General features: G+C 36.0%; 2 protein-coding genes across 11 annotated transcripts in view; one reads left to right on the top strand and one right to left on the bottom strand.

Annotated features, from left to right (window-relative positions):
• Positions 1-3,486, top strand: part of NLRC4 (NLR family CARD domain containing 4) — a 36,259-nt gene extending 32,773 nt beyond the window's left edge. For 2 of the 3 annotated variants that reach the window (XM_033425238.2, XM_033425239.2), the window contains one exon: positions 1,012-1,323. In XM_033425238.2, the coding sequence (XP_033281129.1) occupies positions 1,012-1,304 (293 nt within the window). In that variant the 3' untranslated portion in view covers positions 1,305-1,323. Of the gene's footprint in view, positions 1-1,011; positions 1,324-1,493 lie in introns of those variants that run through there. The other variant, XM_033425240.2, reaches the window with a different exon arrangement.
• SLC30A6 (solute carrier family 30 member 6) overlaps positions 1-27,815 on the bottom strand; it is a 51,930-nt gene that overhangs the window by 15,185 nt on the left and 8,930 nt on the right. For 3 of the 8 annotated variants that reach the window (XR_007471025.1, XR_007471024.1, XR_007471023.1), the window contains exons 3-14: positions 26,811-26,895; positions 25,750-25,792; positions 23,724-23,789; positions 17,940-18,020; positions 17,432-17,467; positions 16,596-16,690; positions 13,818-13,866; positions 13,390-13,509; positions 10,836-10,938; positions 9,606-9,653; positions 8,469-8,537; positions 3,046-5,275 (exon numbers count right to left, since the gene is read on the bottom strand). Coding sequence is in view for 5 of the 8 variants with exons in the window: in XM_004268196.3 (XP_004268244.1) it covers positions 4,775-5,275; positions 8,469-8,537; positions 9,606-9,653; positions 10,836-10,938; positions 13,390-13,509; positions 13,818-13,866; positions 16,596-16,690; positions 17,432-17,467; positions 17,940-18,020; positions 23,724-23,789; positions 25,750-25,792; positions 26,811-26,895 (1,296 nt within the window). In the remaining 3 variants the exon portion in view is untranslated. Of the gene's footprint in view, positions 1-1,895; positions 5,276-8,468; positions 8,538-9,605; positions 9,654-10,835; positions 10,939-13,389; positions 13,510-13,817; positions 13,867-15,897; positions 16,569-16,595; positions 16,691-17,431; positions 17,468-17,939; positions 18,021-23,723; positions 23,790-25,749; positions 25,793-26,810; positions 26,976-27,815 lie in introns of those variants that run through there. The other 5 variants (XM_004268196.3, XM_033425242.2, XM_033425243.2 and 2 more) reach the window with 4 other exon arrangements.

Consider the following 27,815-nt stretch of genomic DNA (forward strand, 5'->3'; position numbering starts at 1 on the left):
CTCTTTGGGGAAGGAGCCTTATATACAGACACGCTAATTGGCAACCAGTATTTTGACTGACCACATGCCATGCTGGGAAGCATATGGGAAAGAGAGCAGAGGCAGAAAGGACTTGAACATGAGGGATAAGAGAGAGCAGGAAGAAAGTTACCTATAAGGAAGAGAGAAGGGCTCATTATGGGAAGGAGAAAGAGAGGAGAAAGTGAGGCCCTATGTATGAGCTAGGCTGGGCACAGGCTAAGCTGGTGTAACAAAAGACTCAACCACACCTTGGCTTACAGAACACAGAACCCCTCTCCTATAATACTCAGAAGTGGGCAGTCCAGGCAGTTGGGGTGGCTTTGCTCTGTGTAGTCTTTCAGACCCAGAAACCTACTTTTTCTTTACTCCTCCATTCCTTAGGGTGTTATCTTTGATTTCATGGTAATGGCTAGGATGTTTACTTTCCCTTTGTAGCAGGTATTTTAGAGTGCCCTATTCTGTAAGGAAAAGAGTAAGTTCCTGAGGAGTCTAGGGAGGGTTAAAAATAAGCCCAAAGCTCCAAATCTTGAGATACTGAAGGAACTTACTTACTCAAGTTCACAGTTAGGAATATTCCATATCCAAAGAAACAATAGTTAGGTAGTGTTTGCTTCTTCAGAAGAGGAAATGACCTAATATTGTTGAACTCCGACTCCAGTTTTGAAAACAGGTACTGAATATTTTAATTGCATCTCTCATACCTCAATTTTTATGCAATTTTCCATTTCCTGGAAGAGTCAGGAAAAGGGAAAAATATATAATTCATTTATATTGGTTTGCTATACTAATTACTATTTATCAGATTCCCTTACATTTTAGGAAAAATATAATTTGCAAATATAAAGGACCAGGTTCACAATCACTGCTCTAACTACAGAGAATTCTGATTTCTTTCTTAAGCAAAGCACTAGTCCAAACATGGTCTCTTAAAAAAAAAAAAAAAGCTGTTTTGCTTCCAGCTAACATACTTATTTCTATCTTTTTATTCAGGTGCATTTTTTGAAAAGAACCCTCTGAAAAACTTCCAACAGCTGGATTTGGCAGGAAATTGTGTGAGCAGTGATGGATGGCTTGCCTTCATGAGTGTATTTGAGAATCTTAAGCAATTGGTGTTTTTTGACTTCAGTACTAAAAGACTTTTACCTGATGCATCATTAGTCAGAAAGCTTAGCCATGCGTTATCCAAATTAACTTTTCTCCAAGAAGCTAGGCTTGTTGGGTGGCAATTTGATGACTATGATGTCAGTGTTATTAAAGGTGCTTTTAAACTAGTAACTGCTTAAATAAAGGGTACCCTAAGCCCATGAATGCTCTGGGGACCCCATTACTTTCAGCCTGGTGATTTAAAAATCTTTGCTCATCTAGTCCAAGAGTCTGAAAGTAAATGGCAATCCACTATACACCTAAAAAATATCCTTCAGTGTCTGCCTAACTCACCCCTTCTAAACTTTTTCTTCTTTTACTGATATCAGGATGATGTGTGGCACCATCACCTCCCTAGCTGGCCTCTTCCATGGAAATCTACTTTCTTAGTTTCATCATTCAAATAAAAAGGAGAAGGAAAAGAGGAGGATGCCAAGAAAATGAGCCCAAAGAAGAGGAGGAAATGGGAGGGAGTTTAACTTGACATCTATAAATAGTTCTGGTGTCCCATCACTTCTACTAGGAGTATCAGTTAGTTGAAGGGGACTCCTGTTTATCCTTGTATTCCCTTTGGTCTCAAGAATAGCAGATCAGCAAAATTTATATACTGTATGCACATTTACTTAGTACAGGGCCTGGCATGTACTATACTCTCAACAAGCATTTGCTGAATATGGGATAAAGTTACCAATAAAGAACAGGCCAAAATTATTTAAAAGCAGAGAGAAAACTCCATGTATGTTCTTTATTCAAACAGTTTAATTCAAACAATTTGGAATTTAAAAAGTATTTTCTTACATAAGAAGCAGATCAGATTCCCCAAAAAGATCAGCAATCTTTAGTTAAGCAAAAAATTGGCAGTTTATGAGTAGCTAAATCAGAGGCTTGAATGAGTAGCTAAACCAGTTGCTGACACGTGTATGTAATTCCATCTGTGACTTCAGAGATTAAGGAAGAAAGAAAAAATGGACCCCATTACTTTGTACCCTATGGAAGCTAAGGGTACCCTGCCCTAATCTTTTCCCCACCACCTCCAAAAATAATCCTTCCCTACAAAGAAAGAAGTCTAAGAAAAATCTGTTTAATCTAAACAGATTTAAGTCGAGGCAAGTCTGAAATAAACAAAAACCAAAATGGTGTCAACCTGTAGTTTACCCTCTGCTCTCATGGCATCTCCAATTAATGGCTCGGGTATTGGCATAGGTAACACTTGGCCTGAATGCTGAGGTAGTCACTGCAAAGAAATACTAGGTACAATATTCCGTTTCACAAGTGGGCATATATTCGGCAGATTTAGTCATACAATTTTAGAGCTCATAGTTTCCAGATCAACTACTTCATCTCCCACCCTAACTTTACAGATGAGAAACCTCACAGAAGTTAAATGATAGCAATTTCTCAAACAGGATTAATCATATTCCATGAAGCTTGCTCTTAATCACAAACCATGGGTCAAGTACTTAATTCAAACTTGCTTCTTTGTCTAGCTTCAAGTAACTCTGTGGCAAGATTTACTAGTAAGGCTACTACATCTAGGCCTATGCTGGGCAAGCTTCTTATTTTCATATCCAGAACCTGGTCAGATCTTGGCAAATAAGACTTCTTTATATAATAATGCCTGGAACAATGTCACCTGAAGCAGTTGGCAATACTGAATTTCAGCAAGTAGAGCCAATTCTTTCAGAACCCATATGCAACTTCTCAAATAGTGTAGGTGGGTATCAAAGCACCTTTGGAAGGACAATTAATTGCACAGGTGTTACCTCTAAATGGGTGTTGAGGAAATAGGCATTTAACATCTCACAGAACTGTGTTCAGTACCTGGGCACTTTAAAAATCCCCTGGAGATGGAGAAGACATGCATAGCATGGCAGCACATACCTCTTAATCATCACTCAGTACACGGCAGTTCTTCAGATTTCATGCATGACCCGAATTCACGTTTAGATGAGGTCAATGGAGGAAAAATCACCCTGTAATAGTAGACCAATAATAGGTATAGTAATAGTTGGAGAACATAAGACAAATGTCAAGGAACAGGTTGCCTTATCACATTTTACAAAGTTTCACTTTCCCCGGCAGTCAAGGTAGCGTGGGCTCTATTTCTTCAGCAGGTCAAGTGCCTGAACAGGGTTGCAGATGTCAAAGACAATGATCAACTCCTCATCAAGCAAAAGTTATTTGGGACATTGTCACTTATCACAGGATGACTACAATTCTGCTTGACAGAGATGGCTTCTTAGATGTTTATGATTCTACTGTAAAGAAACAGGATTTGGGAGTGTTGCTCATATTTAAAAGAGGATGAGTTTATTGAAGAAACTTGCAAAATCTAAAAAAAAAAAAATCTTCTCTAGATAGCTGCTGATGGCTGGAAATGTCAGAAATCTTCAGGAGTACTGGATTCTAGAAAAGTTGAATCCACTCTCAAAATCCGTTTTTAAAACCTAATTATAAAACTCATGATAAAATGAAAAAAAAATCTCATAGGTAATCTGTGATGGCTGCTTGTTATACTTTTTATAAGTAATGCTGGCCATGTTAGAAAGTCCTTAACATTTGCATTTGGAAAATAATTTAAAAATAATTTACATGATTCTCACACTTTGATTCACTTTTCAATAAAGCAAAACAAAGTAAGTTAGAAACTGCCTAATGCAGATATAACAATACTGTATTCTATAACCTAGGGTCCACTATGTTTTGGTAAAATTATATAATGTAAACTCAAATTGTTCATGCAACTTTGAAAAAAGATTAAACGTATTACTGCGTATGGAATTCCACCTATTTTGGTAATATATGTGATATATTTTGTTAATAAAATGAGGAATTAAAGTCAACCAATGAAAAGGTGACAAAAAAGATAAATCTATCATTATGTCAGTATTTGGTTAAATGTAAGACAGAAAACTGGGATTCCTTCACTGCATATCACCTAAGGATTTGGTATTATTTAACCAAAATAAAACACTTTGAGAATGATGGGCCACTTACAAATGTACTGAAATTTTTTAATGAGAAAAACTATTAAAAAACTGATAAGTAAAAATTTTAAATTGTGCCAGATGGTAAAATATGTTTTAAAATTTCTGATAAAAATGTTTGCTTCTACTTTGCAAGACATAATTCAGGAGGACCTCAAAGGAAAATGTAGCAATTATGTTTGGAAAATCTATAAAAGAGACTTTTACTTTTAAAATGGATTTTTTCTTTTCCTAAAATGTGTACTCAAGAAGCATGTTTATAAATTTCACTGAAGAAAGTATTATATTTTTAATAATGTGACAGATCCACTCCATCAAGTGGCTCTCTTATAAAGGTAGTGTTATATCACACTGCAGTCAACTACGAAACCAAAGATAGCAAAATTCAAATTTAGAGAAACAGCTTTCTAAAGGAAGCCTATTTAAAGCCTATAACATTTAGAAGGTTCTCACTGCCCCAAATACATTTTACAAAAATATAGTTTCATTGGTTTCATGAAATGTGAACAAACCTACTATTCTCTAATTAAATGATTTAACAGTCGATGCAACGTTGGATTACTAAACAAACTGAAAGCCAAGGAGTCAATATTCCTCATAAAAATAAATTAAATTATAGTACATCATGGTCTTGGTTGTCCAATTCTATTGTTAGTTCCATATCTACTTGGTATATTTGTAAAACCAGTCCTGAATCCTTGGGTTGCTCCAATTCCTGGAACTCCAAGTCCTTGATTAAGCATGCTGCTATAAGGTGTGTGTCCATGATTAAGACCCAAACCATAAGGTCTTGTTTGAGTATTAAGAAGAATAACTGGGCTCACGTTTTTTCCAGGGGTGTTAAATGAAAATTCTGGAGGTGGACTACTGGGTTTAGCTGGAGTTGATGTAACAGGGTTGGAATCATCAGTACCCTTTAAAGGAGGCATTGGGATTATGTGATGATCTGAAAAGTTTAGGACATTGGCTGCAACAGGCCCAGACAGTAAGGCAGGCCTGATCCAATCATCCTTGAAAATCTGAACAGTCAGAGTAGATACTAGTGTGTACAGCCTGTTGGTCACATGAGCAAGAACCATTTGTTCATTTGCATCTCGTCGAATTCTCACGTGAACAGATCCAGCCTAAAAGGGACAAAATCATATGAAAGAGACTGCTTAGAATTATACTACTGAAAATTCCATTAGAAATGAACATTTTATTTATGATTTGGTTGTAACATTACTTGGTATTTTCTTTAAAACAAGAGAAAACTTAATGTCGTGATATTCCTTAAAGACTACTTAGTAGTAATTATCAATGTAAAGAGTTAATAAAATAATTTATGACTCTAAATAAAATGTGACTTTTTAAAATATTAAAAAAAGAAATCCATGTAGGAGGAAGGCAGACATGTTGTAACACAAGGCAGAATACAAATGAAGTATATGGAAAATGCACTGAAAGGTCAGAAAATGCAGGTATTAATTCAATTGAGGAAGACTTCAAAAGAAGATGGCATTTGATCTGGGTTGGTGGTCAAATGAAATTTCAAAAGGCGGAGACAGGCATTCTAAGCTGAGGGAATAGCAATTAAAACCCATGGCATGTTTGGGCAAGAATAAGCAATATTATTATATAAAAAGAAGTACAATATTTCAGGGAGCAGAAAAACAATGAAAGAGAGAAAAGACAGGAAGAAAAGGAAGAGGAAAGGAGGAAACAAATAAGGAAAGGAAGAACAGAAAGAAGAAAGATAGGTCAGGTAATAAAGGTAAAAAGAAAGGCTAGGAGGGGGTTCTAAAAACCATGAGTAAGGAGTTTTAGTTGCAGCAAGCAAACAGAAGTAAAATAATTAGTGTTCAGAAAATTACAGTTATGGATAATTGCTAATTAGTTAGGAAATGACTGCAACAGTCTAGGTTAGAAATGAAGAAGGCTGAGATAGGACAGATATAGTGGGACCAGAGAGGGACAGATGGATTCATGATATTCCATGGGCGATCTTAATTCTCAACTGGATATAATGAATGAGGGAGATGAAGTCATCAAAGATGATCTCAAGGTTTCTAGCCTAGGATACTAGGATACAGAGCACCAGGCATTACAATGATGGTTATAAGTATGCTTATTAACTTGATAAGATGTTCATCATACATTTTGTCTTTAAAAGATAGTAAAATAACAGGTACAACAATGTTCATAGTTTGATTAAAACACACACACAGAAAAATACCAAGAATGATATCACATGATCATCTCAATAGATGAAGAAAAAGCATTTGACAAAATTCAACACCATTTATGATAAAAACTCTCGACAAAGTTGGTATATAGGGAACATATATCAAAATAATAAAGGCCATTTATGACAAACACACAGCTAACATCATACTCAATGATGAAAAGCTGAAAGTTTTTCCTCTAAGATCAGGAATAAGACAAGGATGCCCACTCTTGACATTTCTATTTAACATAGTATTAGAAGTCCTAGCCACAACAATCAGAGGAGAATAAGACATAAGATGCATCCAAATTGGAAGGGAAGAAGTAAAATTATCACTATTTGCAGAAGACATGATACTATATATAGAAAACCCTAAAGACTCCACCAAAAAACTATTAGAACTAATAAATGAATTCAGTAAAGTTTCAGGATATAAAACTAATATATAGAAATCTGTTGCATTTCTATATACTAATAATGAACTATCAAAAAGGAAAATCAAGAAAATCCCACTTACAACTGAATCAAAAAGGATAAAATATCTAGGAATAAATTTAACCAAGGAAGGCTTCCCTGGTAGTGCAGTGGTTAAGAAGAATAACTGGGCTCACGTTTTTTCCAGGGGTGTTAAATGAAAATTCTGGAGGTTCGATCCTTGGTCTGGGAAGATCCCACATGCCGCAGAGCTACTAAGCCCATGTGCCACAACTACTGAGCCTGCACTCTAGAGCTCGCTACCTGCAACTACTGAGCCCACGTTCTGCAACTACTGAAGCCCACGTGCTCTAGGGCCCTCGAGCTGCAACTACTGAGTCCATGTGCTGCAACTACTAAAGCCCCCACACCTAGAGCCCATGTTCTGCAACAAGAAAAGCCCCCACTTGCCGCAACTAGAGAAAGCCTGCACGCAGCAACGAAGACCCAATGCCGCCAAAAAATAAATTAATTAATTTTTAAAAATCTTTTAGGTATAGAAGCAAAAAGATCAAGTCACATATAAAGGTGAAAAAAAAATCAGACTATGTATGATCAGGCTTTATCACCATAATGCTTTATGCCAGAGGAAAATGGAGTAATATATTTAAGAAACTCAAGGAAATAAAATATGTGCTCAGGATTTTATATCCGGCTAAATGATTTTCAAGTATAATGTTCACAACTGTTTTCAACATTCAAAAATTTAGGGAATATTGTTCCCAAGGGCCTTTCCTGAAGAATTTACTAGAGAATGAGTTTTAGATATCCAAAAGACTAGAGAGGGGAAGAGAAAGAAAAGGAAGAGATGAAGCAGCCATTTTTTGCTAAAAGAGTATAAGCCTGAAACTAAAGACTGCAAAGTAGTGATATCATTGAGCTGTTGGACCAACCCTAATCTGCCTACCTCTGAAATCTGTGTTATGCTACAAAAGTCAAATCCTATTTTCTTTTTAAAAATGATATTGTAGAAGAGTAGTATTTAATAACATAGAAAACTGTTCATTATATATTAAGTGAAAAGAGCAGATTATAAAACAGCATGACCTCATTTTCTAAAGAGAGTAAGTATACAAGTATTAATACCAAAACATCAATAGGATTATGGTTGTTTAAATTTGTTTTTTCTGGGTACTTTCCTGTATTTTCCTCATCATTCCTGACACAGGAATAAAATCATGCCATAACAAAATCTCTTTGGTAATGAGGTCTAAATTGGACTAGAAAACACGGAATTTTATGCTGAAGCAGCTGTTATTATAACTCTTTAACAAATTCAGCAAAAATATCCAAAATAAGAATGGTAATAAAAAAGAAAATAATTGGACATTTTACTTCTGCAACATTTTTGTATTTAGGAATGTATGACTATGGATTTTTCTTTTTTGGACAGCCCAGTATTGCGATCATTTAGTTTGAAAGGAAAAAAATGAAAGAAGAAAAACAATTCTCAATTAGGTTACTAAATCCATCTACATTTTTTACTTTATTGAACAGAAATGGGAATCAAAGGATCTACAAAAATTTTAAAGAAATACTTTTTTCAGTTTTAAAAAGTATAAACTCAGTTTATAAACTTTGTTTTATAACTATGTTTTAAACTATGTTTAAACTAAAGTAATATATAGAAAGCATACCAATGAGCCAAAACCTAGGGTCCAAAAATGCTCATTTCGGACTTCCAAAACTCCATCCAACGTAGATACCTAATCAAAAACACAGAAATAGGGCTTTTGTATTTGACATATCCAACACAATTCAGTCACATTATGGATTTGCTGTAAGCCTAGAAATGACATGGCCAAACCCTGCCTGAAGACACTTACTAGCCAAGAGAAGTCCCAGACCATTCACTCCAGATACCATTTCTGCTTGTTCAATACTAAGCCAGGGCCTTCTTTTCCAGTTTATTCTCTGCACCAATCCCTCAAGAATCAGGTCTTTACTTCCCTCATTCACACCCTGTTCAACAGTGTGTAGTTCTTTTCATCTTATTAGTATAGTATATATTTATATTCAGCACTTGTGGTATCAGAATGTTTTTGTCTTCTCAATCATTCCTTTCTCCGGATCCCCTTTTAACAAATTTCTGTACAATACAGGATGTTATTTGGATATGGGCCAAAAGGAAATTCCAAGGCCAGATATACAGTGTGTGGCCCATTGATACAGTGGCACAGACCCCACTAGCTGAAGCAAGTGGCCAGCTATATTGATCAAAGTGGCCTCTGTGATACTGACAACCAATAGTTTAAAACACTCTCAACATTCAAATAATTTGATTATCTTATTCCTTCATTAGTTAACAGTTGGCATTTTATAACAATACAAAATCTAAACCTACAGATCAAGATATTAGGTGCTGAAGCAATCACCATGTAAAGGTGGCCTCTGACGTAATCAAAATCCTAGGTTTGAATACAAAATCATAAAAATCACAGCATTTATATAACAAATAGTGTGGCCTTTAGACCATTACCGTCTACACTTATTGGGTTGGCCAAAAAGGTCGTTCCGGTTTTTCATAACATCTTATGGAAAAATTCAAATGAACTTTCTGGCCAACCCAATATTTCAAGTGAATCTGGCTTCCAGACTGCGCAATTCGTCAAATTGTTCTATTTTTGTCACTATGTCATGTCTCCTACTATATCATTGTAAAGAACAAAAACTTCCCTAAAATAAAATTCTAGAAAGAGTTGAAATTATTTGTACCCACTCTTTGCATTCTCTAATTATAAATTAAAATGATTTTACTTATTATTCCATCTTACCTCTCTGATGAGTTTGTCCAACTGACCAATAACATGGGGTGGTGTTGTCTGCGGAAAAAAATAAAATAAAATATGAATCTAGAGAGAGAAAAACCTTTTGCAACAGTAGTACTGACACTAAAAAAATTGGGTTTTACACCAGCCTTTGCTTTGTTTCACATGTGCCCTATCATGATTTAGGGAAGAAAGGCTTTAATTGACCCACTAATAAAGCAGCATCAGAAATCAGCCCATGCTTATTTCTTATATTGCAAAAAAGCTGCTATCTCTAGAACCAAATAATCAATAAAAAAATCTTTAAGAAAGTAAAATTTTGTATAAGGCATAACACTATAAAACTAATCTAATTGTTATTACTGCTTCTGGAGAGGGAGATACAACCCATAAGTTTTAGAAAAGGCATGAGGGAAAGACAGAAGGAAAAGCAGTGCTTACACATTCATCTAGTCCTGGGAAACTACCTTTCTATTCAGGTGCTTGTCTACAGGTGTTCCTATTGTTTCAATAAGTAGTGATTTCGCATTTTAAATTTAAAAGTCTCACTAATTCAAGAATAGAAAATAAGAAAACAATCATAACCAGATTATACAATAGCCAAAGCACATTTATTAGGGGAAAATGAATATCTAAAAAAGATTTTAAGTAATATTGTTTTCACTTGAAACATTATTAGAGGCAAAATATTTTCATTTATGCTTTTGCCTTACAACTACATGAAGATCTGTGCCTATTTTGTGCATCAATAGAACTTCATCTGGTTCTTTTTTTAAAAAATACATTTATTTATTTATTTATTTTTGGCTGAGCTGGGTCTTTGTTGCTGCATGCGGGCTTTCTCTAGTTGCAGTGAGCGGGAGATACTCTTCATTTTGGTGCAAGGGCTTCTCACTGCGGTGGCTTTCCTTGTTGCAGAGCACAGGCTCTAGAGTGCAGGCTCGATAGTTGTGGCGCACAGGCTTAGCTGCTCCGCGGCACGTGCGATCTTCCCAGACCAGGGCTCAAACCCATGTCCCCTGCATTGGCAGGCGGATTCTTAACCACTGCGCCACCAGGGAAGTACCATCTGGTTCTTACTATTCAAATTTCAGAGATTATTGTTTGGCTTCATTTCCAACAGTGCCCTCCAGTAGCTAAAAATTTCATCATCTGGTAGAAGAACCCATATTGTTTTATAATCTGGTAAAAGAACATAGCTAATTTTAAGCATGCATATTGAAAGAAGAGCCTTACCTGGAGTAATACTTTCCCACTGTACACACTCATGGGATACATAGTGCCAAATGTCATCAGAGCAATGGCTATGGCTGATGCAGTATCTACAGCAAAATAATTACTGAAAAGAAAAAACAATTCTAAATCTCAAATGTATGCTTCACTGGGCTTTTTACAATTTAATCTACCAAACTTTAATTATCTAAAGCAACAGGACTGTTTTACCACAGCTGGCCACTACTGGCAATGAGAGCATCTCAAAGGAAAATAAAAGGTTTTCAGAATCCTTTCTTGCCAAAGTTTAGGGGGAAATAACTAATATTTATGTTAATTAGTGTGACGAGAGATGATGAAGAAAAATAATGTGAGCATTTCCCCACAATGTATTTTCAATCTACTTGTCAACTATAAATATTTCATATATATTTATTTGCTGCAACAAATAAAAACCTTTAACTAGTAATTTCTGATACAGGAAGACCAATAGAATTCATCAGTGATTCTATCAATTTTGCTGTAAACAATAACTCCAATAATTACTATTAAAATTTTTCAAATTCCCCAGGAATTTCACAAGGTGAGATTCTCCAGGAATTTGTTATAGCAATATTGTGACTGAAGTGCAACATCTCATCAGTAGTTCACTGTTCTATTAACAAGACAGACCAAAATGCCAATGGTTACAAAGCTGATCATGTACTCTTTTTCACTTTTTCCCATATGTTGGGAATAGAAACATGAGTAAAGACATAGATCCTGCCTTTGAAATGGCAGGAAACATACATGTGAAAAATATAATAAAGGACTTTGGGTACAAAGGAGAAGTCCTACAGGGTATCATGGATGCACAAAGGAGTGAATGGCAAGCCTACTGGGGTAGGGATAATGCAGAAACGCTAAATATAAAAAGAGGTGACGGGGTTTCCCTGGTGGTCCAGTGGTTAAGACTCCGCGCTTCCACTGAGGGGCACGCAGGATCGATCCCTGGTCGGGGACGTTCCAGCAGCAAAAAAAAAGAAAAAAAAAAAAAGAGGTGACATTTGAGCTGAGCCTTCAAGATGAGCAAGATGATGTGAGCAAGATACTGTAGACAGTGAAAGCAGCATGTGCAAGGGCATGAAAACCCTGATGCAGCAATGAAACTATCAACAGTTAAGTATATATAGACAGACGGATGGCTAGTAAGGTTGGTAGAAGCTTTACTGTGTTAACAACTTTTAATTATTTTAAGTACCCAAAAGAGAATTTTGAAACAGGAAAATATTATGTTCTGATTTGCAACTTTTAATGATCACATCAGTAGCAAAATAGCAGATAACTAAAGATGTGTGAGAATAAAAATTATAAGATCAGAAGACTATTCTAATTAGGCCAAGGAAATGATCACAAAGGCCTCAATTTAGGAAAAAGAATGGGAAGAAGGGTAAGATAATATTAAAAAGAAAGATTAAACAAGAGTAGGTGACAAGACTATTGTTTACAACAGCCAAGACATGGAAACAACTTACGTTTCTGTTGACAGATAAATGGATAAAGAAAATGTGGCATATACATACATAAATATACACACAATGAATATTAGTCAGCCATAAGAAGGAAATCCTGCCATTTGTGACATGGATGGACCTTGAGGGCATTATGCTAAGTGAAATAAAAGGACAAATATGTATAATTTCATTCATATGAAGTACTTAGACTAGTCAGATTCACAGAGACAGAAAGTAGGATAGTGGTTGCCAGGGGCTGGGGGGAGGTAGAATGGGTAGTAATTATTTAATGGGTACAGTTTCAGTTAGGGAAGATGAAAAAGTTCTGGAGGTGGATCGTGATGATGATTGCACAACAAAGTGAATGCACTAAATGCCTGTGCAAGTACTGAACTGTATGCTTGGAAATGGTTAAAATGGTAAATTTTATTTTATGTATGTTTTAACACAATTTAAAAGCAGAATGCAAAGGAATAGACTGTAGTAGCATTCACTGAGACACAAAGTACAAGAAAAAGCAGTTTTGGGGATGGGGGGAAATAGGTTCAGTTGAGGTGGACATGAACAGAAGATATGCTTTTCAGAATTCAGTAGAGATCTGGGCTAGAAATAAAAATGTAGGAATCACATAGAGGTAGTAAATAAAAACATGATTGTATGTGATATGCTAGGAGAGTATGCAAAATGGCAGGGAGTCACCGAATCACGTCATAAAATTAAGCTTAAGGCTGCTAAAGTCTCTTTCCTAATAGACTTGCTTTTCTTAAAGTTGATTCACATCTACTTCCTGTCTTCCCTCACTCAGCAACAGTCGCTGTGATTCATCTCTCTTTTACTCTCTTCTCAGTCTCACTCATCAGGTCAGCAGTAAGGAATTTAAACAGTTTTCCAGCCTGCATTATAGACTGTGGTGAAAATTTCTTATTGAATCCAACCCCCATAATTTTTCAGATGAAGACACTTGAGGACAAGACTTGACCAAAGTTGCACAGGTCACAAGCAAACATGCTATAAGCTTAATCCCTAGCCATCCTACTGATGCCCCAGGAATCAAAACACACTTGATAGCAATAAAAAATACTTACTTAATTTCAATTAGCATATAAGTAATACAAAGAGCAAATGCTCCAGCAAGATCAATCAAAACAAATGGATTCATTCGGGGAAGGAAGATACTGCTAAGTCCTGGAATAATTCCACACAAGCTATGAAAAAACAAATAAAAAGAGTATTCATTAGTAGAACTTACGTAATACTGATGAAAGTCATATAAAAGATGACTTGTATTTTAGTATATCTTTTAAAGAAAGCAAAGAGAATTTGGGAACAAAACTCTCACTCGTAAAGGTCTCTTATCTATCACCAATTAAAAAGTAAGAAAAAGTAAAGGGAGAATAAGAATCTCATCTGTGAGATTCACGTAGTAACCTCAGCAATAATAATGCTGAGACAGATGCATTTCTTGGGCATTCCTTTAACGTTATGTATATCATGAAATCCCATAACATCTTACCTTCGACTAAGATCTGCAACATGCTCTTGAAGCCAACTCGTACTAGCAGCTTTAAAAAGAAAATATTTAAATTATGTGTATAGAATAAACCATTACCAGAAATACTTGATTCTTAAATTTAAAAAATAAGTTCGGTCATGACTGTATAACATTACAAAAGATCACGTTATTCCTCAAATCTAGAACTTTTTTCTCTTTTATGCCTTTAGGATACTAAATGAAAAGCAGTTTCAACTGCAATATACAGCTGACCTGAAGGAATAAGTGAACTTAACGTATTTCATTGCTACTATTAATTTGAAGTTTTAAAGGCTTATTATAGTGTAAAGCGAAGCTTCCTAACCAGTGTGCTGAGAATGGGTTGCAAGTACACGGATTACTAACTCGCTCAGCTCTCAGAAAGGCCAGGTGGGAATCTGGCTACATGCAGACGCCTGTCAGTTACTGTCCCTGGACAAGTAGCCTTCAGGCTCAAGCATCCTCTTACATTTATCCCATGGTGCTACAGAAATTCTCATTTTTTAATGTGTACCATGATGTAAAAAAGATCGGCAAGCCATATAAAAAGTAGCCTGGTACAGCAGTTTAAGAGCAGACTCTGATGCCAGAATACCTGGCTTCAACCCCAGCTCTGCCCTTAACTAGATGTGTAGCCTGAGACAAGTGACAATCTCTCAGGGCCTCAGTGTAAAATGGGGATAATATCAATAAAATGATTTACCTATCGTTATAGGAAGAATTAAACGGGTTCTATGTAAAGCGTTTATCACAGTGCCTGGCAGATAGAAAGTGCTCAATATTATTTTCCACTTAAATTTCAACTAATGTTGTATAATAAATTTTGATGCTTCTGTGAACTTTCATTTCCAGCTAATAAAAAATACAAACTAGATGATCTTTCTAGAAATAAATTTGGCAATATACATCAAAGACAAAAAAATAGTTTTTTGTTTTTTTTTTTGCTGTACGCGGGCCTCTCACTGTTGTGGCCTCTCCCGTTGCAGAGCACAGGCTCTGGACGCGCAGGCTCAGCGGCCATGGCTCACGGGCCTAGCCGCTCCGCGGCATGTGGGATCTTGCCGGACCAGGGCACGAACCCGTGTCCCCTGCATCGGCAGGCGGACTCTCAACCACTGCGCCACCAGGGAAGCCCAAAATAGTGTGTTTTTAACCCATTTATAATTTCTTCTTTGGGAAGAAGAAGTGGAAATGCATACAAGAAATTTGGTACAAAAAAGGGTGGGGCTGCCCTGGTGGCGCTGCCCTGGTGGCACAGTGGTTGAGAGTCCGCCTGCCAATGCAGGGGACACGGGTTCGTGCCCCGGTCCGGGAAGATCCCACATGCCGCGGAGCGGCTAGGCTCGTGAGCCATGGCCGCTGAGCCTGCGCGTCCAGAGCCTGTGCTCCGCAACGGGAGAGGCCACAACAGTGAGAGGCCCGCGTACCGCAAACAAAAAAACAAACAAAAAAGGGTGGTTACAGCATTATTTGTAAAAGGTTATTTATATATTATTCTATATAACAATAGACTGTTTAAAAATATTCATGACAAAATATTATGCAAGCCTTCAAAAATCATTTTTTCAAAGAGTATTTAATGACAGGCAATACTCAAGACATAATGTTAACTGAAAAAAGCTAAACATAAAATTGTTAATTGATACAATTCTAAATATGTAAAAAAATATATACATGTGCATAGAAAAAAAATTAAAGGAACAAAATAGAAATGTTAACAGATGTTATCTCTGGGTCATGAGATTATCAATACTGTTTCCTTCTTGTATCTTTCTGATCTTCACAGAGAGATACAGTTTCTAAACCTCTGTACCTTCTTAGAATTTCTAGAATGAGCATTATACTATTCTAATAAAGTTTTTTCTAAAAAATTCTGGTCATCACAAATATCATTATTTAATGTTCTAGTTCATGCAGTAATTCTTAAACTCTAATTCATACAAATACAACTCATACTTTGTAACACTCAGGAAGTTGTTTAAACCTGAATGGGTATTTCAGAAAGCTTTCTTCCCTTGGTTATCTTGGTATTCAAGTCAGTGATATCTAAAAAGACCCTCACCTATTTTTGCTTCAAAGTACAGGTGTGTGGGTCTGTGTACACAGCCCACTTTTGTTTTTACCTCACTTCTCCATCCATCAGTGGTTAACCCTTTGTAGGTTAGTGGGATTCCAAAACACTGAAATTATTGAAAAATGCCAATAATTTAGACCACTGGAGTGAAAAGTCTATCTGAATTTTTAAAGACTTGAAAATAAAAGAATATATCAAAAGGAATAAAGTTTTGCTACTTTCAAATATATGCCTACCCACCATTGCCCAAGAGAAGTTCCTGGGAACTTATCTAATTAACAAAATACAATTATTTGCAATGAGCATAGCAACTAGTCTATGTACACTGATGCTTCTAAAATGCTTGCAATAAAAAAAAAAAAATACTTGCAATAAACTTTTCTTAGGTAGGTTATACATGTAAAATCTCATTCATGTTATTTGGTAAATGTAATTTTTTACTGCATGTAATTTAATACATAAGTCAGTTTTGCCTGTTTTTAAGTAATATGTTATTTTAAAGCTTGTAATAATTAGATTCCGTTTCATAATTTTTTGCTCAGAGAAAGACTTTAGAACCTTTGGGGTAGTCCTCTCTTCTCTTCAGGATATACTTTCTCATTGATCTATGAATTAACGAAACAAACAAAAGACCTGTTTTTATGAGAGGTTAATTGGTTTTTTATTAATGGTAAATAAAAACATACCTTCAGAGACATAAGCAAAAGGTTTATTCCGAATAGAAAGCATTGTGAACAGGTTGAAAGAAAGAGCCACAAAAGTACCAACTAATAATCTTCCCCTGAAAAAAACAACACTCATGATTATTTTTTTCTTGGTAATGTCAATACGTAATTTCAGCATGTAGAGAGACTAAGAGATGGGAAGGCAGACTGGTCTGCTTCAATGGTTTAGTATTTGCAGAGCCAGAATCTGAACTTGGTTCTAGCCCCATGACCAATGTCCTGTCTACTGTTGCTCCACCTTACACAGGACAAAAAAAAAAAAAAAAAGACTCTTAGCATTAACAGTATCTTCTTACAGGTAATTGCTGTTATAAATTTTTAGAAATGCTAATGGTATTTGGTTTACAGTCCACTGGCCGGGTCAGACTGTCCTGAATTAAACTGATCAGAATAGGTAAAGTCCACATAGTTGGCCACTATGTTGTAAATAATAGCAATTCCATCTTTTCTACAGCTGCTACTAAAAGACTTGGAGGATCCAATCTTAAATTACAGAAGACCAGATGGGGCTGGCTTAGGATATTGACCTGGGCCTAGAAATACCGAGGGACCCAAAATCAGGGCAGAAAGGCCTTCCTGTTCAGTATAAAAATTTAAGGGCTTGGGAACAGTTAAGGGTGAAAAGAGGGAGTCTTGGGATTTGGGGATTTTGCTTGTGAAATATCAATGAAATATATATTACCACACTCTGAACTCTGATATTGGCCAAAGTAACCACTATTTAATAACATATCAATTAATAACTGGGAATCAAACGCAATAGTAAATTATATGTTATGTCAAAAGCAGAATCTCACGTGTGTATCTCAGGCTGCTCCAAAAAGCGTTCTGCACTAAAAGAAGGAAATAATGTATTAAATAAGTCCTACAAATTATAAAATTATAAGACTTTATTAAATATATAATTAATAAATTCACAAAACTTTTTAAATATGATAACCAACTGTTGATTATTAGTAGTGATGAGACAAGCAGACCCACAAATTATCCTCAAGGTGTAATTCAATCTTTCTCTACCAAACCTGTTTCAATGGGTTTGTACTAAGCATTAAAACATGTCTGTGTGAATCCTTTCCTTTCATTCACACCTATGACTAAATTTAGTAGCATCAAAGAAGGTAATAAAAGAAGGGTGAAAGGAAGGGAGAAAAGTCTGAAACATGAAGAAATTGTACTATCAAAACTCCAGCACTGCTCATTTTATTTGTACCCTTCCAACCCGACGTGTCTCACTGGATTCTTTCATATTCCCAAAGGTGGCATAGGTAGAATTTGCAGTGACAGTAACATTGTATACAAATGTACCTTTCTTTTAATATAAAGAGAGCTCCCAATTGTGCCAAGACTGTGGACGCAAATACAGCCAGGACTTCTAATCTTTCAAATCTGAAATTGGAAAATTAATCAAATCAGCCTAATTCTTTCAATTCGCAAACTAGTATCTCGAGAACACATTCATTCACTCACTATACATGTGCCTACTATAATCCAAACGCTGTTAAAAAGGACTACAATTTCTAGAATGACAATAAACAATGAACATCACAGATTTTAAAAAGAGTGCCTATTTGTACAACATATACTCCTTAGGGCTTTTATTTTCTAGAAATAACCATTATTATAATAACAGCACTTAATTGACCCATCTTGTGTCAGACACTGGTCGAAGTGTTTAACATATTACGTCATCTAAATCCTTATGAGGGTTAGTTTATCCACTTTTTTTTTTTAAAAAAGAGATAAGGAACCTGAACCCCAAAGAGGAAAAGTAACTGTTTAGAGTCATACGGCTTGCAAGTGAAGGAGTCAGGTTTTCAAACTCAGACACTCTGGCTCTAGAGTTCATGATTTTAACCACTACTACACTGCCTCTCCTATCTACACACAATTACAGTTAACTGAATATGTCTTATAATCCCTAAGCTATCAGCTGGAGGCCAAGGGCTGTTGTCTTATTTATCTTAGTTTCTCCCACTGCACATAGTTTAATGGCATTCAACACCTGTAAGTATATATGCTTAAAATTTCTCAAGGAAATAATTATCTTCAGAAACGATAATAAAATAATTAACGATGTTCATCACATTAGTTGTTTTTTCCCTCAAATGAGTTGATTTAATTCTAGGTGGTACAGAATTCAGAATATTCAGGAGATAATAAAATAATAAAGGACATTCATCACATTGTTATTTATAATAGAAAAATGTTGGAATCAACAACATACCATTACACATTATTACAAATATAAAAGAAATGTATTTACTGTCTTGGAAGGATGGAAATGAAAAAAAGTGGGTTATAGGAGAGTATGAAAAAAACGGTATGTAAATGTAGCAACATTATTTGTGGTAACTGATAAGTTGATACTAAAGTGTGTATTGAAATGCAAATGGTGTAGGAAAGCAAAGACAATCTGAAAAAGAACAAAGCTGGAAGATTTACACTACCAGATAACCAAGATTTCAAAACAACAGTAATTGACACACTATGGAACTAATTCAAGGATAGACAAATATACCAAATAGAAAAGAGAATCCAGAAACAAACACATACACAGTCACTTGATTAATAAAAAAGTAGCACATAAAAGCAATAAAGAATAATTTTTTTCAATAAATAGTGTTTTATCAAACTGAATGTCTATATAGAAGCAAATGTGCCTTGACCTTTACCTCAACCCATACACAAAAATCAATTCCAGGTCTTCCCTGGTGGCGCAGTGGTTAAGAATCCGCCTGCGAATGCAGGAGACACAGGTTTGAGCCCTGGTCCGGGAAGATCCCGCATACCACGGGACAACCAAGCCCGAACACCATAACTACTGAGCCTGCGCTCTAGAGCCCGTGAGCCACAACTACTGAGCCCTTTCACCACAACTACTGAAGCCTGCGTGCCTGGAGCCTGTGCCCCGCAACAGGAGAAGCCACCGCAATAAGAAGCCTGTGCACTGCAACGAAGAGTAGCCCCCGCTTGCTGCAACTAGAGAAAGCCCGTGCGCAGCGACAAAGACCCAACACAGCCAAAAATAAATAAAATGAATTAATAAAAAAAAATCCTAGGGCTTCCCTGGTGGCGCAGTGGTTGAGAGTCCACCTGCTGATGCAGGGGACACAGGTTCGTGTCCCAGTCCGGGAAGATCCCAAGTGCCGCAGAGCGGCTGGGCCCGTGAGCCATGGCTGCTGAGCCTGCGAGTCCAGAGCCTGTGCTCCGCAATGGGAGAGGCCACAATAGTGAGAGGCCCGCGTACCGCAAAAAAAAAAAAAAAAAAAAAAAAAGTCCTAAAAAAAACCCAAAATCAATTCTAGTTTGATTGTAAGCCTAAATGTGAAAGGTCAAACGGTAAAACTTCTAACTAATAACAGGGTAGAATATCTTTATTCTGGCCAAGATTTCTTGACAAGTACACAAAAAGTATTAACCATAAAGGAAAAGACTGATAAATTGAATTTATCATTGAAATTAAAAACTTTTCACTCATCAGAAGATAACTTTAAGAGAATGAAAGAGAAATAGGAGTGAGAGAATATATTTATGTATAAAGAACTCCTATATAGATCAATAAGAAAAAACAGACAACCCAATCTAAAAATGGATAAAACACTTCAGCAAGCATTTCACAAAAGGGGTAATCTGAATGGTTAATAAACGTAAGAAAAAGTGCTCAAATACTCATCAGGAAAATAACTTAAGCCTCAATGAGATGCCACTGCACACCTAGAATGGCTTTAAAAAAAAAGGCAATACCAACAGTTGGTAAGGACATGAAGCAACTAGAACTCTCATATACTGTCAGTGGAAATGTTAAATTGGTAAAACCACGCTGGAAAACTGTTTGGTATTATCCTATCTTCTAATGATGAATATATGCAAATCCTATGACTGAGTAATTTCAAAGACATATGCCCAACGTAAATGAGCACACATGTATACCAAAAGAAATGTACAAGAATGTTCATAAGTAGTTTTATTTATAATACCTAAAAGCTAAAAATTAACTAGGGCTTCCCTGGTGGCGCAGTGGTTGGGAGTCCGCCTGCTGATGCAGGGGACACGGGTTCGTGCCCCGGTCCGGGAAGATCCCACATGCCGCGGAGCGGCTGGGCCCATGAGCCATGGCCGCTGGGCCTGAGCGTCCAGAGCCTGTGCTCCGCAACGGGAGAGGCCACAACAGTGAGAGGCCCGTGTGCTGCAAAAAAAAAATTTAAAAAAAAAAAATCTAAATTCCTTTCAATAGCTGAACATATAAACAAATTTTGATATATTCACATAATGGAATATTAGAGCAATGAACAAGAATGAACTACTGCTATATGATGATATATATATTGTATCCCATTTATATGACTTCAAAAACAGGCAACAAGAATCTGCAATGACAGCAATCAGAATACTGGTTACTTTTCTCAGGGTTTGACTCTGACTTAACATTAAGTCATTAAAGGAGGCTTTGGGAGAACTTCTAATGCTTTATATCATTATCTAGATAGTAGTTATACAAGTATATTTATTCGTTAAAATTCATCAAACTGCACAAGGATATAAGACAGAACAAGCTACAGTCCCTGCTACCAAGAAATTTATATTTTAAAGGGGAAGACAAAAAAAAACAAAACAATTAATTGCGCTTCCCTGGTGGCACAGTGGTTAAGAATCCGCCTGCCAATGCAGGGGACACGGGTTTGAGCCCTGGTGCAGGAAGATCCCACATGCTGCAGAGCAACTAAGCCCGTACTCCACAACTACTGAGCCTGTGCTCTACAGCCCGCAAGGCCACAACTACTGAAGCCCGTGTGCCTAGAGCCCGTGCTCCACGACAAGAGAAGCCACCGCAATGAGAAGCCCACGCACCGCAACGAAGAGTAGCTCCCACTCACCGCAACTAAAGAAGACCCGCGCACAGCAACGAAGACCCAACACGGCCAAAAATAAAATAAATAAATTTTGAAAAATTAATTTATAAGTTCTATACAGAGAATTATAGCAGTCTGATGTGACAAGAAGCTAACTAGGTGATCTATTTTAGAATCCATTTTAGATTGGGCCCAGTCACTTAATGACATTAGCATTTAGTGACATTAAGATTGGAATAACAAAACGGGGCTAATCTCGTAAGAATCAAGTGAAGAGCATTTCCAGGAGATAGAATAGTTTGTATAAAGACCCTAAAGCAGGAATAAGATGTGTTCAAACTACGGAAAGAAAGACAGTGTGGTATAGACGGCATGAGAGTGGTAACTTGAAAAGAAGTAGGCTCGGTCTAAATCATATAAGGTCTTTGTAAACGAGGAAAGGGGTCAGGATTTTATTCTAAGTATGACAGGAAACAACTGGATGGTTTTAAGAAGTAGAATGATAGCATGATTTAGGCTTAAAAAGAAAAAAAACACTGAAGAAAAATCCCAAAAAAACACTGGTTTCTATATGGAGAATGGACTGAAGGGGGGTAAAAGCAGAACCATGGGGACCAGTTAGGATGCAAGACATTGGTTAAGGCAAGAAATGAAGGTAGTTTGGTTAGGATGGTAGTAGTGGAGATAGAAACGGGGGCAAGGACAGATTCTGGATGTGTTCGTAAGTTATCTTGACATAACCTGCTCATGGATAAATGTGGGTGATGAGAGAATAATCAATGATTTTACTTGAGCAACTGAGTGGTGGTGTATTTGCTAAGATGTGAAAAACTGCAGAGGAACAGATTTGGGGGGAAGAAAACAAGAATCCTAGCTTGAATTTAAGACATGAATTAGACATCCATGTGAACCTGGCACGAAGGTAACATGACATGAGATAAATCTCAGTGCTGGAGAACTGAATTTTGGAATTATTAAATATAGATGATACTTCAAGCTATGTGACTGACTGCAATTATATTTGATTGCTCCCTCTTTTCCTATTCACTCTAAGCAACTAGGCCAAAATGGGAGCTGTCTTGTCCTTATGTGACCTTGTCTCCTGGCCACAGGAGCTGATCTAAAGACTAACATCTATACCAAGGTGGACCAACCAATAGTTCTTTCTCACTATTTTCTAGAGCTGGGGAATCCTTTCGTCTCAAGGATGAAGGTGAGAAGGTTCAAAGTTTTGCTACAAGTTATCATTCCAGGATAGTGGAGAAAAGTGGTCTGAGAAACTGAAACTGACATGCAGAGAAAAGCAGGCCTTTTGAGGTAAGAGAAAGACAATGTCCTGAGTGTTCTAGTCCCTATACCAGTTTACCTCAGTCTTCCCACACTTTGGTTATGTAAATTAACATTTTTCCCCCAAACTAGTTTGAGATGGATTTCTGTCACTTACAACCAAAAGCCTTTACAAATGATTATCATATCAATCCAACTCTATCAAATTTCAGTGACACTTATAAATATCTTCATTTTGCACTAAAATTTCATGTTTACTTTGTCCCATTATTTAAGTAAAACCTGATTTTGTTCAAAAGAATATAATCCCAATAAATGGTATGGTGGAGAAGAAAGGTAAGTTTTGTCCAAGAGTTTCTTCACCAAAGTTAAATTCTTCTTTCAAGTTGTTTCCTTGAATCTGAAAAGAACTCATTTTTTCTAACATATTTTAAAAAATCCTCTGATATAAAAGATTATTTTCTAACTTTTAGTAATTTCTAAACTATAGAAACAGAAATCTCAAAATCTGTCAGTTCATTGCTGTCACAAATACAGTCTTAAGATAAAAATACATCTCTACCGCTGCATTAATGTTAAACTATATCCCACTTACTTTAACATCTAGAAGATACATACATGAAAATCCTTTGTACTTTCTCTAACTGGAATAAGAGATTACCAAAATATTAAAGAACTTAAAATGAACAATTTATGTAAGATTTGTTTTATAAAATAGAAAAAAACTAATGTGAACATTTTACTTTAATATGATTTAAATTTAAACATTCATGTTCCTTATCTAGAATCCTCTTGGAAGATGTTTTTTTATCTACTTTCACTATCTGATCACTATTCCACTAAACAGGCAGCATTTATTTTCTACAAGTACTCTAGCTAGCTCTTTACTGCCTGGTATAACTACTACTTTAATAGCGATAAGTTAGCAGAAAATAAAATAATTTGAACTTACCCAAATGAATAGGCAGGGCTAGGTTTCCTCATCATTACCCAGTAACTTATTAAACATGTCATTAAACTAAGTAAAAAGGAAAATAAGTTTAGCATTAGAACTAGAACTAGAGGACTTACAGAAAGAAATTTAGCTTTCAGAATAACTAAATTGCTAAAAGTTAATAGTGTTTGCAGACTAAACTAACAACAAGTTATTCTAATAATTTATAATCTAATCACAATAAGCACCCTAATGTGAGTTTTAACATGGGGAGAAACTGAAAGAAGTTATGATATACCATAAAGACACTAATAATAGAACTAATAGAACCTAAACCCATAGTTTCTCTACTCAGAAAGTTATCCGCCCTAAATGGTTTCCATAACTGAGCCTGCAAAAAATGACACAGTAATAATAAGTGCAATTTACTTGATTCTAGGCATATACAATACATTTTAACTTTAATAAACTTTATTTAATCTCTGTTAAAAGTTAAACTAAATATTAATAACACCTTGACAACATTCTGGATGGGATAAAGTTATGGTTACTTTCTTAGTGGAGATTCACTCTAAAACAACTTACTACAGTGTGAAATTCAGGTAATAACTATCTGCTTTAGACCAATCAAGAAGATTTAGTTATGTGACTGATGAAAAAGACATCCCTATAACATACTTCTATGGCACGGATCTTGGAGACATATGGTCTAAGCATTCTGCAACCTTTATTTGGAAATATGAAAGGTCCCCAAAGCAGGAGCCAATAGGTCGTCTCTCTAGCTCACAATTACATATATACTTTGCAGTTATTAACATCCCTCATTTCTTTTCACACCCACATGGTTACAGTGGGAACTAGTATGTTCTTATGTGTTCCTGCTCCCTGGTCACAGCTGACTCATCTACAGGTAGGCACCTGACCTAAAGTCTGGGTATTATCTTATCTGTTGCTATATAAATGGGGTATTTTCTTCCAGCATATCTTCTAATTATTATTTGTACATATGGTCCATGTTGATAATTTTACTTATTTCACAGATAACTTTCCTTTAAGTAAAGAAAACTTCATAAATTCAGTGCAACAAACCTTTTTTTTAGTTTAATTTTATCGTTTTATTCAAAATAGGACATTTACACAGAAATGTGCATAAAGCACATATGTACATTTTAACAAATAGAAAAAAAACACCCATTTAACCACCAATCAAGGTCAGGAGTAAAACACTGGGGAAGCATTCTGGAGGTCTCTTTTCTGTTTTTCAAATGAAGTATATATAGTTGATAACAAATTCCTTATTAGCTTCAAAACATTAAGAAGGGTCTTCGCTGGTACCACAGTGGTTAAGAATCTGCCTGCCAATGCAGGGGACACGGGTTTGAGCCCTGGTCCAGGAAGATCCCACATGCCACGGAGCAACTATGCCCATGTGCCACAACTACTGAGCCTGCGCTCTAAAGCCCACTAGAGCCCGCAAGCTACAACTACTGAGCCTGCATTCCACAACTACTGAAGCCTGTGCGCCTAGAGCCTGTGCTCTGCAACAAGAAAAGCCACTGCAATGAGAGCCCACACACTACAACAAAGAATAGCCCCTGCTCGCCGCAACTAGAGAAAGACCGCACACAGCAACGAAGACCCAGTGCAGCTAAAAATAAATAAATTAATTAATTAAAAAAAAAAAACAACACAACACTAAGGAGGGGACTTCCCTGGTGGCGCAATGGTTAAGAATCTGCCTGCCAATGCAGGGGACACAGGTTCGATCCCTGGTCTGTGAGGATCCCACAAACCATGGAGCAACTAAGCCCGCATGCCACAACTACTGAAGCCCTCACGCCTAGAGCCGGTGCTCTGCAACAAGAGAAGCCACCGCAGTGAGAAGCCCGCGCACCGCAATGAAGAGTAGCTCCCACTTGACACAACTAGAGAAAGCCCGCGCATAGCAATGAAGACCCAACACAGCCATAAATAAATAAGTAAGTAAATAGGTAAGGAAGGAAGGAAGGAAGTAAAAACATTAAGGAGCGTTTTTAAAACTTACCTAAAAAGATCAAAAATGGTCAGGTAAGTATAGGCAGTTAAAGCTGCAAAACAACAAAAAGACTGATTAAAATGTTACTGAATCCATTGTTAGGAAATACAGCAAATCACCAAAACTGTTCATAACAGGGACATCCATCACCGGAAAACATGAGTCACTGATTAATCTCATATGTTGGCAATTATCTAGTAAATTTGACTAATACATGTAGCCAAAGTTGGTTAATACAAAAGCTTACTTTAGAACCTGATTTCTCCATCAGGAAAAAATGAAGCAGTATATGCTCAAAAGCCCTGAGATCAATTTTTTGCCTCCTTCTGTCATCGGAGTACTATTTTAAATGTATTTTTAAAATAGCAGGATGAAAATAATGGTAAATAAAAACATAAGAGTCATGACACAAGAAAAATATTAGATTTCCCTTTTCAAGGAAAACTCAATAAATCATAAAATTTTATTTATACACTACATAAATTGAAGAACTAATCTCTCACATTAAAAGGAAATCTCACAAAAAAGATACATGCACCCCAATGTTCACAGCAGCACTATTTATAAAACAGACTCACAGGTATAGAAAACAAACTAGTGGTTACCAGTGGGAAAGGGGCAAGATAAGGGTAAGAGATTAAGATATACAAACCACTATGTATAAAATAGATAAGCAACAAGGATCAATTGTACAGCACAGGGAATTATAGCCATTATTTTGCAATAATTTTTAGTGGAGTATAATCTATAAAAATACTGAATCACTATGCTGTATACCTGAAACTAATATAATAATGTAAATCAATACCTCAATTAAAAAATAAAAAGAAATCTTAGTTTTTCAAATAGATTTAAATTTTTTTTTAAAAAAAGCTCATTTTAGATAATGCCTAACAACTGAACCAAATTTTATAGTTTACAAGGTACTTTTGGAATAGATTTTCTCATTTAAATCTTTTGAGTTATAGTTCAGAATAATATATTCTATGTAAAGGAAGACATACCTTTATTTATTATGAGAACAATAAAAGTGAAATAATTAACTCCTAAAAATAAGAATAGTGACATACCTATACTATTAGTGGAACTGCACCACATTAGCAGGAAGCCAGTACATGTTAAGTTTATTGCACCAAAGAGCAGTATCTTCCAGGACTGTGAAAAAGAAAATCATTCTTATTTGTACAATGGTGACAAACTTCTCTGGGTCCATTCAAGTTGCTGTGATTCATACTCTAATATTCAAAGGAATAAGCACAACTTGTTTCAAAAAGTTGAAGTGCCACATTTTCTAAAACTACCAAAATTATCATCAAACAAGTTAACTATTATAATATATAAGCCTAAACGAATAATTCTAGAAGGGGAATTATCCTAGAGAAAATAAATTCTGACACACAAACTCTCAAATAGTTGAGAAAATATACTGACATTTGAATATAATTTTGTCTCCATAAACATGTAGAGACAATGATAAAAACAAATGGGGCAAAATGTAAAGCAATTGATGAATCTGAATAAATGGTATAAGGGAGTTCCTTATACTCATAACATTTCTGTAAGTTTGATGGTACATCAAAATAAAGTTACCCTGCCCACCCACCCACCAAAAAAGAGCAGTACTTGGTTATTTACCAAGTAAATTGTATGAAATAGGACTGCAAAAGAGGGGAAGATTACCACAGTTTAGAAGTTCACAGAAAAGGGAGGATCTGAGATACACCTTGAAATAGCTAGGATTTAGAGGGAGGAGGAAGAGCATTCTAAAAATAAAGGAAGAAGAGATCAAGTGAACTGTTTTTTATTTTTGTTCTGCTCCTCTCCCTATAAAGGGAGACCTATGCTTGTTTGAAAGTAGAGATGAAATAAATTAGTGAAAAGGTAGTTATTTTGAGGTGTTAAAATTAAACATGTAATTGCTAAGGTCAAGTATGGTATGGGATAGAATGGTTTTACAATACAGATGAAAGGTGTAGGTCTAGAAAGGAAGAACACCACCCGTGAGAAAGTGAGAAGGGTAAGAAGGTAACGGAAGAGAAAGAGAACTTGTAAGGCAGAAAGAAATGACAGTGATG

Source organism: Orcinus orca, chromosome 13, assembly GCF_937001465.1.
Source record: "Orcinus orca chromosome 13, mOrcOrc1.1, whole genome shotgun sequence".
In the NCBI taxonomy this organism is placed as follows: Eukaryota; Metazoa; Chordata; class Mammalia; order Artiodactyla; family Delphinidae; genus Orcinus; species Orcinus orca.